Source organism: Schistosoma mansoni, chromosome 4 (genome assembly GCF_000237925.1).
Source record: "Schistosoma mansoni strain Puerto Rico chromosome 4, complete genome".
In the NCBI taxonomy this organism is placed as follows: domain Eukaryota; kingdom Metazoa; phylum Platyhelminthes; class Trematoda; order Strigeidida; family Schistosomatidae; genus Schistosoma; species Schistosoma mansoni.
In genome coordinates, this window is record NC_031498.1 from 9,506,069 (window position 1) to 9,525,825 (window position 19,757).

At 32.0% G+C, this 19,757-nt stretch overlaps 1 protein-coding gene across 1 annotated transcript in view; it reads right to left on the reverse strand.

Moving 5' to 3' along the window:
- The window catches only part of Smp_158370 (tubulin tyrosine ligase-related), a gene marked incomplete at both ends in the record, with an annotated part of 42,039 nt that extends 22,647 nt beyond the window's left edge, over positions 1 to 19,392 (reverse strand). The window contains 8 exons of the mRNA XM_018796756.1: positions 3,884 to 4,003; positions 6,031 to 6,300; positions 7,546 to 7,660; positions 10,913 to 11,038; positions 12,697 to 12,749; positions 14,161 to 14,410; positions 16,332 to 16,804; positions 19,227 to 19,392. Coding sequence (XP_018651866.1) covers positions 3,884 to 4,003; positions 6,031 to 6,300; positions 7,546 to 7,660; positions 10,913 to 11,038; positions 12,697 to 12,749; positions 14,161 to 14,410; positions 16,332 to 16,804; positions 19,227 to 19,392 — 1,573 coding nt within the window. The remainder of the gene's footprint in view (positions 1 to 3,883; positions 4,004 to 6,030; positions 6,301 to 7,545; positions 7,661 to 10,912; positions 11,039 to 12,696; positions 12,750 to 14,160; positions 14,411 to 16,331; positions 16,805 to 19,226) is intronic.
- Positions 19,393 to 19,757: the final 365 nt, after the last annotated feature.

The following is a 19,757-nucleotide window of genomic DNA, read 5'->3' on the forward strand; positions in this document are numbered from 1 at the left end:
TAGATTATTATATTTTATGAACTGACTTATCCTTCCTTCTAATTAACATGTTGTTGAAATTGAAGACCAAATTAGTCAAATGTCACACTAATATCACATTTGTAAAAAATCTATTTAACTATACACTAGTCTACCAAAAATATTTTAAATTTAGGTAGTTGTATGATTTCATTATTTTAGTTTTTGTTAAAATGGTGCTAATACACTGCTACAATCAAAGTGAAGATTGAGAGAAAAACTTCTATCTGATAGTTTGAATATATTTTCAATATTTCCCCCAAATACCCTGGTACGACCGAGAGTGGGGAGAGTCCTCTCTCCTTCTCGAAATGCTCTCACATGGTCACGCACATATAGCCTCTTCCAGGGAAGTCCTATTCACTGCGTTCTCGTGGCATTACTGTTGTTTACGAAACTGAGAGAACGAAAAGCGAATGTGCGGCGCTTTAACCGGGTTGGTGGATACGGAAAGTCCACCTAGGGGAGTTGGAAAACCCTGATTAAAAACCAATGGTACACATGGGCTCCAGTATCCTGAGGGAACAAATGGTGTATGAACCAATCGTCGATCACCGGCTACCATGGGACTGCATCTCCTGACGTTGTTCCAATGCCTTGTGGATCAGACCTTTAGGTCAAAGGCACCGGGTGTGGCTCCCTAAGAAAACCACCTGCTTCAGTTTGGGTACCTGGACAGTATCATAGCCCTTTCACAAATCAAATGAGATTTGTGCGGCGCATATATATCTGGTGCCCCTTGTATCAATATTTATGTGTTTAAATAAATAAATAAATTTTCAATATTAAAATACTGATAAATGAATGAGGAACTCCTCTTTTTTCTTCAATACACTCTTTTCACATTTATTCTGGTCATTAAACCTACAGTTTCATTTAAAATAAAGAAACTCATTCAAATTAATTAATTCAACACTAAAAATTTTGTTTTATTGTGCAAGTAATCTTAGATTCAATATGATATGATTTTAAACGGTATATCTTGTTGTATGCCTGACCACTTTTTGGATTATTGATATGAATATATGAATATAGGTAAGCCTATTCTCTATGCAGATGATCTTAAAGTAGCGTATTTTCTTCCTCATGAGCTGAACAATATTCAAAATTACATCAGTATGGAACTTAACAAGGTAGCCTAGTTGTTCTCAGAATAACAGTTGGAGTTTAACACAACTAAATGTGGATAAATATGCCTCAGTAATAAACCACTCAACTTAGATTTTACTATAAATGATACGGTGTTATTTAAGCTACATACAGTGGTGGACTTAGGACTTAGGTACTCTTACAATTCGCCCTTCACAGAACAGGTCTCGAAACAAACCTTCAAGTCCTAACGTTTTATAGGTTACATAATTTGTAACCTCTATAACAATGAATTACGTATTTCGATGTATAGAATAGAATACTGCACGTTTATTCTTAGTAGAGTCCACATAAAGGATAAATTCAGGTTGAAATCTATTCAGGGACAATTTACACTTCGCATTCTTGGGACTGATTGTAACTTTAATTATAAATCTAAATGTAATAATTTTTGGACTGGACTCTTTATTGAAGAAGAGACTCAAATTAAATCTAATCCTTTTCTTCATAAACTATCCTTTACATACAGTGAAATAATTCAATATGCATAAAATCAAATGTAGCAATAGTTGAGTGTTTTTTTGGATTAAATCTACCGATAAAATAAATTTTTTTATATAATCTTAGTCACCACGTCTTTTTTGTATGGATATAAATATAAGTAACTAATACAAATATTTACCGCCAGTGAGATCAGCCAAGTAGAAGCGTTTCGTTGAAATCCTAAAAACTAAAAGACTAAATTGTAATTGTTAGTAAATGATTTACTACATAAGTCAATTCGATTTACTTGATCATGGAACTTTTACAAGGATGTGGAAGCAATAAATTCAAGTAACCTAACATCCTAATTAGATTTAAACTAATCATCAACGAACTGTCGGTTCAATAGCCGTATGTTTGATCTGTAAAATTAGATTTCTGAAGGAGATTGGTTTTGTAACACTGTAGGATAGAGGATTAGATTGTAAATTTAGAAATCATTACTTTGAATACAATTCTAACTCCTGCTTACTAAAAGATCTTACCATCCCCCCCTTCAATTACATATTTAGCTAGCATCTTGATTTACATAGAATTTTTCATCCAATTACGAAGCTCCATTGACCTAACGACTTACCAATTACTCTTCTTTTTTTCAAGATTTTTAATTCATACAAGACACGATCAATAAAGAACAAGCTATGTCACTTATACTATATCTTAATAAAAAGTGAATTGGCATTTTTAGCATTAAAAAAACTATTTTTCCAACACAGAATCTTTTAAAATAATGGCGTAAAAGTTTAACCAATAAATGTCATTCAACTGTTCGATGGAAATATTAGTATTTAGCAGTTTTAGAAATGCTTATTTCGTTTTTAAACTTAAGAGGTACATAACATTTCTAAATCATTTCATTCAGTTTATTTATTTATTTAAACACATAAATATTGGTACAAAGGGGCATCAGATATATATGCGCCGCACAAATCTCATTTGATTTGTGTGAGAGCTGTGATACTGCCAAGGTGCCCAGACCAAAGTAGGTGGTTTTCTTAGGGGGCCACGTCCACAGCCTTTGACCTAAAGGTCTGATCCACAAGGCAGTGGAGCATCGTAAGGAGATGCAGTCCCATGGTAGCCGGTGATCGACGATTGGTTCATACACCATTTGTTCCCTCAGGATACTGGAGCCCATGTGTACCATTGGTTTTTAATCAGGGTTTTCCAACTCCCCTAGGTGGACTTTTCGTATCCGCCAGTTTAGTACAAAAGTTATCACATATTTTAATAAACCAATGTAATAAAAAAAGGTAACGTTTAAAGTGATTACAGTACATTGAAAATAATATTGTTAAAAAATTAATTTAGGCATTATCTAAAAGTGGACTCTTCACATAATTTTCAACTTATTAGTTGATAGAACAACGAAACTAAGAAACAATTCTGTCCTGTAAATCAGTGACATCAACAGAAACAAGTTTTGTTTATATTTTCACTATAGCAACAATTCTGCATACACAAATTGTATTAAACTAACTGTTAGATAATATTTCTGCATGTAATTTAAAAGAAATAATTTAAGAATTTTGTGGAATTCTACTAGATCTGTCGATTAATGGTACGTTCTACGACTATTTATCTCCGGTCTATCAATATTCATTTGCTATTTCAATAGAATTCCAGGACAGCAGGTCGGAAAATCCTGGTTGTCAGCCTATGCTCCACGATGAGTAACAGGCATAAGTAAGTAATTTCAGCAGAATGAATATAAAGCCATTAAAATGAATGACGGTTTAATACTATCGAGAAACCAACACAAATCTTATACGGTTTCCGGTTCACATGGTAAGAGAAAGACTAATGTGGCAGGACCATCATTATTAATTGAACTATTCATTTAGTCATGGTCGATTTGACATAATTCCATCTTACAATGAGATATCAATAATAATGATAATGGGTTTTTACAGTATGATAGAGAATTCTGATGAATAGATGAATAAACGAAGTTTGTACTCTTCAAAACGAATGAATGGAATATCGATCGATGGATAATGTTGAATGATACTATGTATCCTAATGTTGGTTGCTTACGAGACCCAAACTCCTGGATGAACTAATATCAGAAACCAAGCCACCGGCTAGAAAAATAGGATTGTTATTTAATGAAACAATATGTTTATACATAAATCGTTAACAGAGAACGATGATTCTATATGAGACATTGATGCATGTATTTGGATGCATAAAAAACATTATTTTCCTTAAATAAACAAGAAACATACTTTACTTGACTTGTCAAGGTCCTCATGATACTTGGTCTTAAGAAATTCTTGACATTGAAAGATAGAAAATTCTATAATTTCATCTGGGATTTCAAAACTGTTCAATAAGTCGCTTGGTGCTAAATCTGAATTAGGCAGAAAAGAAGTAAAAAAAACAACTTAATTATACAACTTTAACAAAGTTACTGGATAACTCACATACAACGGTATACTCAATACAATTAACTAGAAGTGAACTATCATGAACTATCATACCAGTCATAAATAATGAAATTGTTGACATTTCTACATAACTTATAACGACAACGAATCATTCGAAAGTTAGATGTCATTTGTAATAAGCTGTGCTTCAGGCTGTATGTAGTAATCAGATAAAGCCTATCATTTGAATATAACACAATGAGAGTTAACTGAATTCACCTAAGTCAATACCTTATCGTTAAAACACTCAATAAGATAGTTTATCTTTGAAAAAAAACGATCAAACCAATTCGTTCGATGATAAAAAAATACAAATCTTTCATTGTCAGAGTACGGTACAGTTGACTTTTTTCATTTACAAATTAGTCAAACAGTACGTATACTATTGATAGAGATGCCATTTATTAGGATGAGTACACTTTTAAACTTTAACATTTTAACTTTCATAAAAATAATACAGGAAATATGTATTTCAGTAGATAAAAAAAGTAATACATTTCAATTGAAAGATAAGATTGTTTAAGAAAATAGTTTCTAATGATGAAATTCATGGATAATAACTATTCATTAATCTGACATTTATATCCCGAAGAGAATTGTGAATGGTAACCCTGAAGACTATTTATGGACCAATATGATCGGTATATTTCCTATTTTATAACTGCTAAGTAACTTATCTATTCATATTCATGTTCCTTTTATTAGGAAGTTTTTTTGACCCATAGACTATTACTGTACGATTTACTATTCCTGAGTTATACCCAGTCTATCAATTACTGTTCCCCCTATTCACAGTCACATTTGGCTGAATCTTGTACAAATGTTATTTTCTATTTTATGGTACGATGTGGTCAGTTTGATTGGTATATGAACCCAGTATGTTTTGAGAATAGTGATTTATATTGTAGAGGCTGTTATTGGTGTTCTGGACTTAACTGTCTGGGCTAGGAAGAAAGCAGGACTGATAAGTACTTTAGACTGCTCATACGGTTTCTCGTGTATCATTGCTCTGATCGATAATTCACTCCTCTCTGATTGACGGGGATCATAACGTCATATATAATAACTGGGCACCCAGGCAATCGATATAACACATTATTTCTGATTGTTATTTAATGACTGAATTAGAAAGTTGCCAGATAAAATCTATCTTTGTTTATTTTTTTATTTTTTTGACTGACAGAAATTACTCTTGAATATTTTTTATTACTTAGTTTTAGTTATACAATATGATTTTATTTTATGTAAAAAGTAACCGATTATTCGGTACAATTTGCATACTTATAAGCAAAGATGGATAGTGGCCAGCAGTCGAATCCAGGACGCACGTTTCGTCCTATTAGGGACTTGTCGGCTGAATGTACCTGCATCACACAGTTGATGTTCACTCCAAAACTCGAGTCCAGTACCGTCCACTTCAAACACCATCACCTTATCCACTTAGCTACTGAGTCCTGATAGCCACTAGATTGTGCAATGAGGTGAAGTTTAAATTTACCTGGTGTTGTTTGTTTAAATCTTCCCATTGATGTGGATATCAACTCTGAGATGCAGGTACATCCAGTTGACGAATCCCAACACGCGTCCTGGATTCCATTGCTATCTACTATCAATCTTTGTTTATAATGCTTGTGAATTAAGGCTATATCGAGACAATACGCACTGTATACACATATGCCAATAAGAGACTGATCAATTGGAGCTCTAGACATATATGGGTAGATTCAAACTAACAATACCAAGTGAATTTAATATGGAGAAATATTTACGAAATACTAATATATACTCATCAAATGTAATTAGTTTACTTCAAAGAACTTGGAGACAAGAAATAGAAGATCATAATTATAATATACCTTCTTTGAAATAATTTCACAAGATATAGACAATTATTAAGAATTGTCAACAAGTGAAAAATCATCCAAGGAGCTAATGAAATCAATAAACTCACTTATATTCCAAACTTTTTTATAGGATATTGTGTTATTTAAAAAAGATAAAGAATTCTCTCTAGATAAATCAATATTTGGGGAACCTTCAATTTCCAGAACGTTAGAATTCTTTGTAGCATTTACATTTTCATTAGTCTCACCTACATTATTCATATCATAAACAATTTCAGGATTGGACCGAACCACAAATGAGTCTAATTGATTAACGTCGGAAATTAGATTTGCAATCATTTTTACGATGGATAAACATGCTGTTAATCTAAAATCATCTACGGTAGGAAAACAATGAAAATGTGAAGGTTAGTTATTAACAATAAAATAAATAATCAGTCTTTAGTGAAGTTGAACTGAAATTAAGGTGAGACTATAATTTGTGGACGACCTGTGAGCGATCCCGTGGTGACCTTGAGAATGTTCACCTACTTACGAGAGCTAAATCAGGGTTATAAACCAGTGTGAAGAATTAGGACTATAATTTATAGGGTTAGGAATTAGATTTAGGGTTTTCATCACGAACTGATATCAGATAAAATGAAAAACGTCATTTAGCAAAATGGATGAATGAATTTCGCGCCAAAATCCAAGACCTATTATTCTAACTCTGATTGGTTTGTCTGCAAATTATGGTCTCACTGAGATTAGCTATAGAATCCATCGCATTTATCCAAATTTACTAAAACTTACAAGTAAATTTATTATTGAGACAATCAGTTAAGAATATATATATATTAAAAGAGACCGATCAAATCCAATCCACAATGTTGACGAAGAGACAACTTAAACTTATATATATATATATAGGGGTCTTAGTTTATAAGTTAGGCAATTTCCATTTTGTCAGACATAATTTGTGTGACGTTTTCTAAAAAGCTCACTAAGTTATCAAAATTAACTAATTTAATTGACATTAGATCTAGTAGGTATATCAAAAAAATTTCTGGGTTGAATTCAATCATCCATGAGATGGTAGCATCAAATTTTACCAATAATCATTACCTTATGAAATGCAAATATTCACAGATTGGTTTCCGTCGCTACCTAATTTGGAGACGTACGAACTGAGACATGAAAACTAATATTGATGAATAGTGTGAAGACAGTATAGTTCTTAATATCTTAGTTAGAAGGCAATCATGCATAAATTTCTGAGACTAGTATTTAATGAACAGTTAGGCCTTATGATTTCCAAAAATATCTTCAAACTACTGAATTGAAATCTATTGTCTTATGTTTTTAGCTTTATTCATTTAAAAAGAAGAAAACGCCATTCTCATTTTTCGAACAATCTAAAAACTTAAATGAACTAACCTAACAGTCTAAAAGACATTTTTGTCATGAAATTCTTAACGTAAAGATCATAGGAACAGCAAAGATTTACGCTTAGTTCATGGTCTGAAAAATAAACTTGTACTAGAGTAATAGTTTTAAAGATAGATTAATGTGTTGTTGACTCACACTGGAAATATGATAAGTCATAACTTTTGATAGAATGGTATGTTCGTAATAGAACTTACTTATGAAAGATTGCCGATCTTCTTCTTCACTGATAATAAAACAACGCGGAAAAAAGTAATCAGCATTACAGTCAGCAAACCATCTTATTTGACGTAATTGTTTACATAGTCCAACCTAAATTAGATCGATAATACCATCAAGTAATACAAAATTATCACTACTATAGGGAGTTTATGAATATTTTTGAATTTGATGGTTAAATTCATGAACTTATATTAGTGAAACAACTATTGAAAACCAGGAAGTATTTGATGTTAGCTCAGTGATCTAAAGGTTTATCACTCGAGCCCGAAACCAAAGGTCCACCGTCCCATCTCCAGTGAAGCAATCATTTCTGAGGGGTCCCATACTAGGACAAAACAGTTGTCCATTTTTCCTCAATTCTCAATAGTTGTCTACGGTCAGTCCCTGATTTTAACTATAAAAATCAAATTGTTATTTAAGAGGTATAATGAAATGTTTTATATACTAAACAAATTAAATGAGAGTATGATCTTAAGAAGTCTATTAATGAGAAATAATAACTTCATTGGTAATAAGAAATAATAATGACTCTTAATTGCGATAACTCTTTTTATTTTCAGCATGAATTGATGAATATAACAGTAGAATCGAAATACTTCTTACTTTAAGTTATCATCAGCCCATAAATTCATACATGATCTCAAATTACTCGATCCAAACTTTCCTAATTCAGAATGTACGTGTTTGACAAAACCATTTAGACTATTTGAATCTGAATATTTATTCAGAAATAAATTTCCAAAAAGCATACGTTAAGAATATCAGAGTTATTTAAAGTGATTTTGTAGAGATTTCATAATATTTGAATACAGGTTTTCACTATGAACTAACAACAATTGAAAAAGTCACTAAGCGACTGACAAGTCTCAATTTTGATCATTCATTAGTATAAATCAACGTTTTCATCCAGGATTTGATATAAACTATCCAAGTCTTGGGACAATTTTGATACTAATCAATCACTTAGTCAAAGTTAGGTCGTTCACATTTTTAATTTTATTTAGTTAATAATACTGTATAATCATCATTCAGATGATAAAACGGAATAGTTACTGAGTTCTATTTGTCTTTTTGAATTTGTTATATCCTAGCGAAGACATAAGTACGGGTAATTTCCGGGACCTATTAATGGACGATTATTCTATATATATTCTTCTGGTTTAACTATTGAGTAATTAAATTATGTATATCTATATTCATCTTATTATAAGCTTCATTTTGACCTGTGGATTATTATTATACGAATTACTGTTCCTAAATTATAATCAGTTTATTTGATTACTGTCTCCCACGTCCACAGCCACATCTGGCTTGATTTTGTACAAATATTTTTTTCTATTTTATGGTATGATGCAGTTTCTCTGTCTGGTATATAAACCGAGTATGCTTGAAATAAATGATTCGCATAGTAGAAGCTGCAATTGGTGTTTTTGGACTCAATTGGAGGGGCTTGGCAGACAAAGGACCAATAAAGGCACTAGACTGCTCATACCAGTTGAACGTCATTGATTTGGCACAGTGCTAAGATCGGAAAAGTCGTATATCGATTGGTGGATAATTCACGTGATAAAAAGCCGGACATAAGACCACAACAAATTAGCCTACGGCCTTCCTTATTTTTTAAATTCATAACAGAATTTATGTAACTAATTTAATCTAATTTAAAAATTATTTGAGATATATGAATATTTTTATCCATAAAAAGTCACACAGTAAACCAGATTGATTTACTGTTTATTTTGTAATTATACTTAATACATGGTTGCTTTTTGTTTCAACAGAAAAAGAAGATCTAGATAGCACCAAATAAGATGTAATTATAATGTAAGGTAATAACTGAGTGAATAGAAACAGGATCGCAAATTAAATACATAGTAAGTTATAAGCCTATTAACTTTATGTTTATGGTTTGTAATTTTTGGGCGTTCATATTCTGTAATATACATTTCATTGATAATAAATAAGTACTTTCTTTGTTCATTGAACACTTTAACCAAGGCTCAATAAAGGAAATACTCAGAAACAGATCAAAGTCAGTAACTCATTTCTAGTATTATGATTTAAACAATAAGTGAATAAATGTATATTTTCAGAAGGGGGTTTTGTGGAGATTTTAGTAATTTTATATAATTGAGCAGTAACCATTGGAGTTCAACCAGGTCTGATGTGAGATATCAACTCACTGAAGACAATTAGTGAACGGTTGCTCAATTTTGTGGATCGGTTGAAGTTAGACATTAACACCGTTGGATACCGGCTTAGTGGTCTGTCGGTTAAGTGCTCTGGCGCGAAACTGGTAGGTCCTAGGTTCAAGTCTCGTTAGGCGGTATCTTGGATTCGCACTGCTGAGGAGTCCCACAATAGAACGAAACGACCATCCAGTGCTTCCAGGTTTTCCATGGTGGTCTAGCTTCAATTGACTCATGATCTCAACTAAATGTATATTTTATTAAAATAAAAATTTTTTCATTATCACATTTTGTCAGTGGTCATAGATACCAAAAAATAGTAGAAAAAATTACACTTGGAAATAAATTCGATAAAATTATTTTTATTAAAAATTAATAGTTTTTATTACTTTTCTTTCTATCGAATAAAAAATTGGGTGTGCCATGAATCTCATTAAATTTTTTTATTGATCATTTGGTGGAACTGTTTTTTTGTTTTCCATTTATTGTAAGAATTTCTCTTTTTTTTGTTGTTTGAGTCAAATCCTCGTTCAATCATTGATAATTTTATTTATTTACACGATATTCATTATCGTATATAAAATGTAAATTACTGAATACAGACAGGAAAGTATAAATTCACTTAGTATTGTTTGTTTGATTCTACCCATTGATGCTTAGGACTGCAACTGGTTAGTCTCTTATTGGCATATGTACATACTGTGCGTATTGCCTCAATATAGCCCTAATTCACAAGCATCATATGCAAAGATGGATATTGGCTAGCAGTGGAATACAGGATGCGTGTTTCGTCCTACTTGGGACTCGTCAATTGGTTGTACCTGCATCTCAGAGTTGATGTTCACTCTGGGATTCGAACAAAGTACCTTTCGCTTCAAACGACATCACATTTGCTGATGAGAAGATAGTACACTTGAATGAAAATGTAAACATTACTACAAATTAAGATTTAATACATGATTATTATTAGAGATTTTAAGGATGAGCGTTTCACATAGATCCAGTAGGATTGTTTTAACATCATCCACTTACAAATTAATCATATATATATATATATATATATATATATATATATATATATTGAACACTAAAACTCAATGAAAAGTATCAAACTTTTATCAACAACTAAATGAATAAATGCATAATTACTTACTTTAGTTGTAAATGGTGCACCACTATGATGATTAATAATTTGATCTTTTTGAAGATTATGAAAATCAACTTGATTTTTACGTAATGACCAAATAAATCTTGGCAACTCTGAACGAACCATACGTGACTAAAACAGTACAAAAATAAAGATATTTTGAAAATCGAAATTGATATTTTTCGTTACAAGGATAGAAATATATAAACAATTATTTTTGAAATCACCAACCTATTTAAGTTGGACGACCAATAAAAACTTAGAAACACCCCACCGCAACCAGAAGTCGGACCCAGGACACTCAGTCTCGTGAACAAACGATGAAGCTCTAAACCATTAAGCATGGATCCAATAGCTTACAAGTTTAACTTCAAGTAATTCATGATATTTCTCGACCATCTTCCATTGTCTTAAGTGGATATTACCTTCACATCCGACACGTTTTAGCTTCACTTGTTATTAGATGCGTACTTCCTAGTAGTCCCGTACCAGGGAAAAACCGACAGTCAGTACTTCTAGGGTTTCAATGGTTTTCTAACTTAGATAAGCTCATGATTCCAGTGACATTCAACAATCTCTACAACCCTATACTGACAATAAGCAGTTATGTTTAGTTGAAAAAGGGGTTACTTATCATACATTACACTCATCATTTCATAGTTTTATTGTTATTATGAAGCATTGGTGTAGAAGCTAAAGAACACGACTTTCAAACACCGAGCCACTAATCCGAACTCCGTTCTAACTTCTCCTGTTCTACTAGTTGAACGATATAAGTATTAATAATATGAAAACTGTAAATCAGAGATTTGTTAACAGACTAACAATTAACTACTTAAATTATTCATAATTATTAACCACAGTGGTTGTATCTTTTTCACTCGATAAACTGTCTCATTTACAACTCTTCGTAATCTTAACAAAATTAACACATAGATATAGAGTTCATTCGTTATATATGAAGTGTCAATATAAGTTTAGGCGTTAGATTGTAAAAGGTTATTTTAATCGCTTGAAAGTTATAGTTCCCTATTCAGCATAAAAATAGTTTGAAGACAATAGTAAAAATAATATGCTTCTTATAAGTGATGTATGTTTATGTCTCTGCAATCATTAAAAATATTCAGCTTTCTACCAAGGAATATTAGTATTTCCAGTGAATTCAATCGAAATTGAACTTGAATAAGATTTAATCAAATCATTATCTCATAGATATTAATTTATTTACAGAACTTCAATTTCGAATTCTTAAAATCTCTGTGGGTAATAGTTCATACTCAAGCTTGAGTAGAATATTGTTATAATTTTCCATGATATAGAAGAGTCCCACACTAGGACAAAACGGCCGTCCAGTGCTTCAAAATATATTACTGAAATAGAATTTTTGAGTAATTACAATTTAATTATGTATTAAAGAGACATTTACTAGTATATTACTCAACTGGTGCTGAAAATCCCTTACTGTAACAAAATATATCATTAATGATCATAGAAATAATGGCTGTTTTAATAGAAAAGTTGTTATCTACTTACCAGTATATTTTATCACAATGAGTTATTAAAAATTACCAGTTAAGTTGTGAAACAGATCTCAATGTTGGAGTTTAAGGCGTTCATCAACCCCATAATTTATGTATCCATCAGCAGAGCACTACATACGCCGCTTTTTTTAAAGTAGTCTCTCTTGCAAATACATATGTTATTGGCCGTAACACAACAAATTCTAAGGACAAAATCACTCTAATCATATTTTACTAGTTCTATTCTCATTAAAATAAGGTCACACCTACCAATAATCCATAGTATCCATTATCTTCTTCCCACGGTTGAACACGTTGTTTTTCTGTTAGATTTGATGCATTGTAGTGAAGGAAATATTTAGAAATACCAAATATTAACTAATTATTTAATTACCACTTTTTTATTGAATATAAACACACCAAAACCAAAACAAAATTAGTATAGGTTATTTTATTTATTTAAACACATAAATATTGGTACAAAGGGGCATCAAATATATATGCGCCGCACAAATCTCATTTGATTTATGTGAAGGCTGTGATACTGCCAAGGTGCCCAAACTGAAGCAGGTGATTTTCTTAGGGGGCCACACCCGGAGCCTTTGACCTAAAGGTCTAATCCACAAGGCAGTGGAGCATCGTGAGGAGATGCAATCCCATGGTAGCCAGTGACCAACGGTTGATTCATACGCCATTTGTTCCCTCGGGATCCTGAAGCTCATGTGCACCACTGGTTTGGAACCAGGTTTTTCCAATTACCCTAGGTGGACACGGAGGGTCCACCAACCCGGTTAAAGCGCCGGACATTTGCTCTTCGTCCTCTCAATTTCGTAAACAACAGCTCAGTCACGAGAAGGCAGTGAGTAGGACTTCCCTGGCAGAGACTATATACGCGTGGTCATGTGAGAGCATTTCGAGAGGGAGATCTGACTCTCCCCACTCTCGGCCGTACCAGGGCATTTGGGGGCAGTATAGGTTACGTTTGAAAACAAATATTCCGTGAGGTGTTCAACGCTATGTAAAATTAATCAACTGATTTGATAATTACATTTTATCAAGAAACCTGTTAGAATGTATAAATTAGGAGAATATTGAGGCTGAAATTTGAAGATCTATTATCTTACCAAAACACTAGTGAAATCAGATTTTGTTAATTTAAGATTAACATGTATCTTTCAGATATCTACGGTTGACAAATTACTCTGGTAAAGTTTTACTTTTGATCTTAATCTGTTCAGTTAATTAATTATTATACTTTTATACTATTTTGAATTAAATTATCTGTTATTTATACTGTTAGAACCAATAGTCATCTGTACAGCAATACCGTGGATACAATATATATATTGGTTCATGAATCCTTACGGTCTAAAAAAATGTCGTAAAGCAATAGGTTTTAAGTACGCCACTGGAAAGCCCCAAACTATGAAGAAAATGTTGTCTAATGATTCTCGATTTATGATGTTTACTCAGTTGATTTCCACTTCTGATGAAAAACCATCTTCGTAAAAATTAAACTATGACATAGTTATCATATCTTCCAATATTTGTTCATGGGACTGCTTTTCTCAGTTAAACAGTAGGTGCCATTTCGGTAACCTAAGAAAAATATGAGTATTATTTCAATCATTCTTGTATAATGGGATAACAAGGTCATAGGTTTCGAGCTATTTCAGACGCTAGGGCAAAATAATCACTGATGAAAACTGCTTAATAATATGGAAAGAAGCATACCCTCGTTCACAGCATTCACATCATCATCTGAATCTCCATCTTCAGAATCTTCTAGTGTTGTATCATTCGAAGATGAATTGGAATTTCGTACAGTTTTTACATTAGTAATTGATCGTATAGTTTTCTTTGATTCCTGTGTAGTTTGTCCTGGTGGTCCAATATTGACATCAAATTTCTCAATCCATCCACGAGTTCGTAATGCTTTTCTTATACGATTATAAGGACCAAGGATAGAAAATATTTTTCGACTCTATTTAATATGAACAGGAAATTAGTAAATTATTGTACGTATTATTTTCATCTTACACAATAATCAAGACTATTATTTAAGTTACCGGTAAATTATGACTTTGTAAGGCATTCATACAAGTTCGTTGCTTAATTAGTATTTTAAAGTAGCTTCGTGGTCGAGAAGAAACATAACATACTACTGATAGTTTGATATGTCTTACCAGTAACTGAAGTAATAATGTTTTTTTAAAATGGAACAATGAATTAAAAATAAATAATGGGTGTTTACTTATTTTATTTCATACTGAACTTCCTTACATCTGATTAAATGATTTGATTCAATGTATTTCCTGTTGTTTATTTACTGATTTAACTGAAATACATTACTGTTATTTGGATTTTCTTCTTTCTATAATAATGTAAAATATGAGAACCTGAAAGGATGCATTTGTTTCCGTAGAAAAAATAATGTTATGTGCCTATATTGTCATATATATCATTTTATTTTATTCAATAAGGTAATATTAATTGTAAAGAATTATATATCATTATCAGTAATTAAAAAAACTGACCATATACTCAGTATTATATAATCTGCACTGAACTCATGAACCGATCAATGTTAGACCGCAATTGAAGACTTGGAGGCACTGGATGGCCGTTCTATACTAATATGGGACTTCTAAGTAGTGTAAATCCACGACGCCACACGCAAGAATCGAACCCAGAACTTTCGGTATCGCTCACGAACGCTTTACCCCTAGACCACCGAGTCGGGATCTAAAGATGTTATTCTCTATCCCCAACCACTTCACGATATTGTGCTACCATTTTCCACCGTTTTCAGTGAATAACTGTCTCATAACCGACACAGCTAAACTTTACTGGTCACGCTTTCTCACTAGAACTCCGAGAATTTACTCCCGAAGTTAGTCACTAGTGAGCATATGATAATAATTCATACAGAGTTATGAGAATTGTTGAGTTTCACTGAAATCACGAAATGTGCAACGTTAGACTACTATTAAAAACCCAGAAGCACTGGACAGTCGTTTTGTTTTCAGTCAGTTAGTCAGCTACAACGTTGGACCAGGCACATTTATGCATCGGTCCAAGTTGCCATACCTCGTTAGCACAACAAGATAAACACCGGATTCATAGAAATAGTTAATTTAGTGGTGGTAGTATATAAAAGATAGGTCGTATATAAGGATATAGTATAGGAAGGAAGTTGTGAAGCAATTTTAATCTCAAGGTTTAAGGGAAGATAAAAAGTGTATACACCTACGCCATTGTGATCGATTCTGAGCCATGTCACACAGAGTCTCCAACCATTGGTTACGATGATCACGCGAACCCCAACCAAGTAGTCTGCACCTACCAACATGGCTCAGACTAGAAGTTAGTGACTTCAAGCACTGATGCCACGTTTTGGTTTGGTCGCCCCTCACTCTTTTCCAACCATCCCCTACACTAGTCAGCATTGAGCGTCTTAGTAACCGGTGTTCAGGCACGCGTGATACGTGGCCCAACCATCTCAGTCGACGAAGATTCATAACGCCATCAACAGATTTACCATCATTCCCTAATACCCTGCGTCTAAACTCACTATTACTTACCCGGTGATCCCATCAGATGCTGGAAATATTTCTAAGACATCTGTGATCAATTACTAATAACGTACGAGTATCTTCTACCCTTAGTGGCAACGTTTCACAGCCGTAAATTAGAACAGAACGAACTGCTGCACAGCATACTCGTCCCTTAATTGATAGACGGATATCTCGTCTTTGCCATAGGTGACGTAAGTTGGCAAAAGTCAAACGAGCTTTTTGATTAGTTCATGATTCCAATGAAACTCAACAATCTACACAATTCTATAATAATTATTATATAATTTAAATGACAAAATTTTTTTCAAACAACAATAATAAACATACTTTTATTGCTTCATCAACTTCATCTTTAGCTATTTTTAAACGTTCTGTTGATAGTTGGCAATTTTTTTCAATGATATTAAATTGTACATTATTACAATGACGTTCAGTTTTAATCCGTCTTAATAATCTATTTTCATTATTTTTTATAATAGGAAAATTGAATAATTTTGAATCATGAGTTTGTGAAACTTCTTTTATGAATTCCCTTTTATCAGATATTATTTTATTGATCTTTTCTACTGTTTCCAAGGAATAATTTTCATGTCTTTTTAATTTTGGTTCATTTAAACATTTGGTAGTATTTATTAAAGATTCATTATTAAAGTGGTTTGATGCATTCTCTTTTTCATATAAATTTGGTTCAGTTAAACAAGATAGATCTTCATTGAGTTTGTTTTCATCGTTTTTACCTTTTATCAAATTATTCTTTTCATTATTATGGATTGGTAAAAGATGAGAAGGTGAATTATCATCTAGACTTGATGATTGAGAATCTAAAATTTCAGCATAAAAAAAGTAAACAAATTATTGATATCAGAAGGGGTTTTATGGAGATTTCAGTATTTTTCATAGTTGAAAGCATGAGTCAATTGGAGCTAGACCGCCAAGGAAAACCTGGAAGCACTGGACGGCTGTTTCGTCCTAGTATGGAGTGGAGTTCAACCAGATCTGTTGTGAGATAGTAACTTACTGAGGACAATGGTGCACAGTGGCGCAATTTAGTGGATCGGTTGAAGCTAGACATAAACATCATTGGATGTCAACTCAGTTATCTAGAGGTTAGGCTTTCGCACGCGGAATCGATAGGTTCTGGGTTCTAATCCCGCGTAGCGGGATCGTGAATGCGCACTGCTGAGGAGTCCCATACTAAAACGAAACGACCATCCAATGCTTCCAGGTTTTCCATGGTGGTCTAGCTTTAACTGACTCATGAATTCAACTATTAAATAATTAATATTTTGATTAAAAATTATTGTAGTTCACTTTGTGTTAAAAGTAATTTTATGTAATCAATGTGAAGAAATTTTGATTTTTGTCTAAACTGTTAAATTTTTCAGTACCGGAAGAAATAACTTCGAATGAATTTATAACTTTGAAATGATAAGTTACAGGTCGTTAATAAATTTAGCTTGAAATATGCTTGTCACTACTTAATTATTTTGTATACATTATTATCAGGAAAAGATAGTTTAACGATGTATTTATTAAAATCTTCCATGTAACAATATGTGAATGCAATATTGAAGGCTTTTAATATGTAACTGAAGTAATGATTAGTCAGTCGAATTCTTCTTTTTTATTTTGACTGTCTTACAGCTCTCAATTGAGTTTTAAACATGAATTGGTTAATCTCTAATAGATTATTTACATTTGACATGATCATTTATGTTATATTTCTTTAAACCGGCAACCTTACTAGAAATGTTTGGACGAATTAACTCACTAAATAGCGATCTTTTGATCGATGGAATTTATTTGTTCACAACAATTAAGATTATAATCTTCTTTATGATTATTTGAAACATTTGATTGTAAAACGTTGGCTGAATGGGTGTTTTTGACCAATCACTCAAAATATAACATTCAATTAATGAAATTTTTAGCTAAACAACACGGCTATAATAAAACAACTACTTAAAAGTCTATTTGATGTATTTCTGCTGACAATTGACTGCTCAGCACTGATCATAGATTCTTCTCACTTGTCAGTCAGTTACCTTTGAGTCCGATCCCTCTTTAGCAGAAGGTATCTGCTTATTCATATATGATAGCAATATAACACTTTTTCTGATCACATCATATATCGAAAATTGTAGCCAACAGTTGAACGGAAAAGTTATGAAAATTTTAAGGTATCAATGATAAACAAAAAGATTCAGAAATATGTTAAACGCTTGATTAATCTAGTTTATGGCACAAGTTTAAGCTCAATATCATTTGACAAACGGATCCTAAAATACTTGTCTATTTAATTACTTATCTCCATATATATACCTAATCACCTTATAGATCGTATTTGAAACTAAAAGTAATAATCGTATTCATAAGTGTTCTTAAAACATACGATCATAAATGCTTTGAAGAACTGGGTTTACTATCTTTCACTGTTGTTGTGTAATACTTTATGAAAATTGCATGATCCTAGATGTTCGGCATAGTTTACTATTTTAAAATAATTTTTGTCACATATCATCGTGATATCATTTTAAGAACCATAGAAAACTAAGTGATACCATTTTATACTGTTTTAGAATTCTTAAGTTATTATTTATTTCAGTTTTATTAAACTAGAAATTCATGTCTTGAAAAACCTCATCGAATAATTTTGGAAAGTATCAGATTTCAGATCCCTTCAATTAATAAGTCACAAAAAGTATAAATTACTATCTTCCGGACGATTGTTTATGAATCAATATAACTGTCCTCCAACTGAGTTTACAGAGGAAGTTGTACATTTTGAGTTGCTAAGGTTTGAATAGTTCAGACAGTCTCAAAAATTCTTTTTCCAGTCATATATTTATTCTATCTGTATAAAAACGTTTTTACTTATTAACCAACATAAACCCACATTAATTCCCCTATTATTTATTAAGATTCAAAATGGTGTGTATATGCTTGGTTGATACACGTTGAATTGATAATTATCTCACAGATATGAATTATTTATTATATTAGTGGTTATAATTGTAACAGAAACTAACTAACTTGGTTATCACTACTAGAATTCAATTTCACAACTTCATAAAACGCTAAGACCAAACACAATATCTACCTTTATACTATTTGCAAAAGAATCAGTATTTGTTAAAGAAAATTTCAAATCAAGCTCATTTTGGACTGCAAAACTATTATTCATTACGTTGAATGAAACTAGTCCCAGATTGTTCAACCTACCTGATACGATATCCTTTTCAGTTGAATTTGTATATTCTACTTTACAAGATTTCGTATTTTCCAAATTATCGCTTGTCTTTACATCATATGATTCGCAACTATTGTTCACATTTACTTGAAAGTTAGTAACTAATGGAGTTAGTTTTTTTCGAAACAAAATTCTCATAAGATCATGAATTATAACAATATTAAAATGTTGTTTGTGATTTTAACAAAGCAAACCAATTGACAGTAACATGGACCTAAAATTAGATAGAAATATTTCGAAACAGTTACTTATATTAACAATATAACATCTAAACATGCCCTTGGAAAAATCTTGTTTTTCATCATCATTGTTAAACAAATTATTCTATCCCATAAACTTAAAAGATTTCCTTGATTATTCACTTGTGAAGATCATAGTTTTATAATAGTTTGAGCCAAACTACAATACCAGTCTATAATATGAAATAAATCAAGTTGTTTTATTATGTACGGGACACTGTTAAGTGTTTTGTAAATCATGTTAGATAGTTGAATGGATTCAGA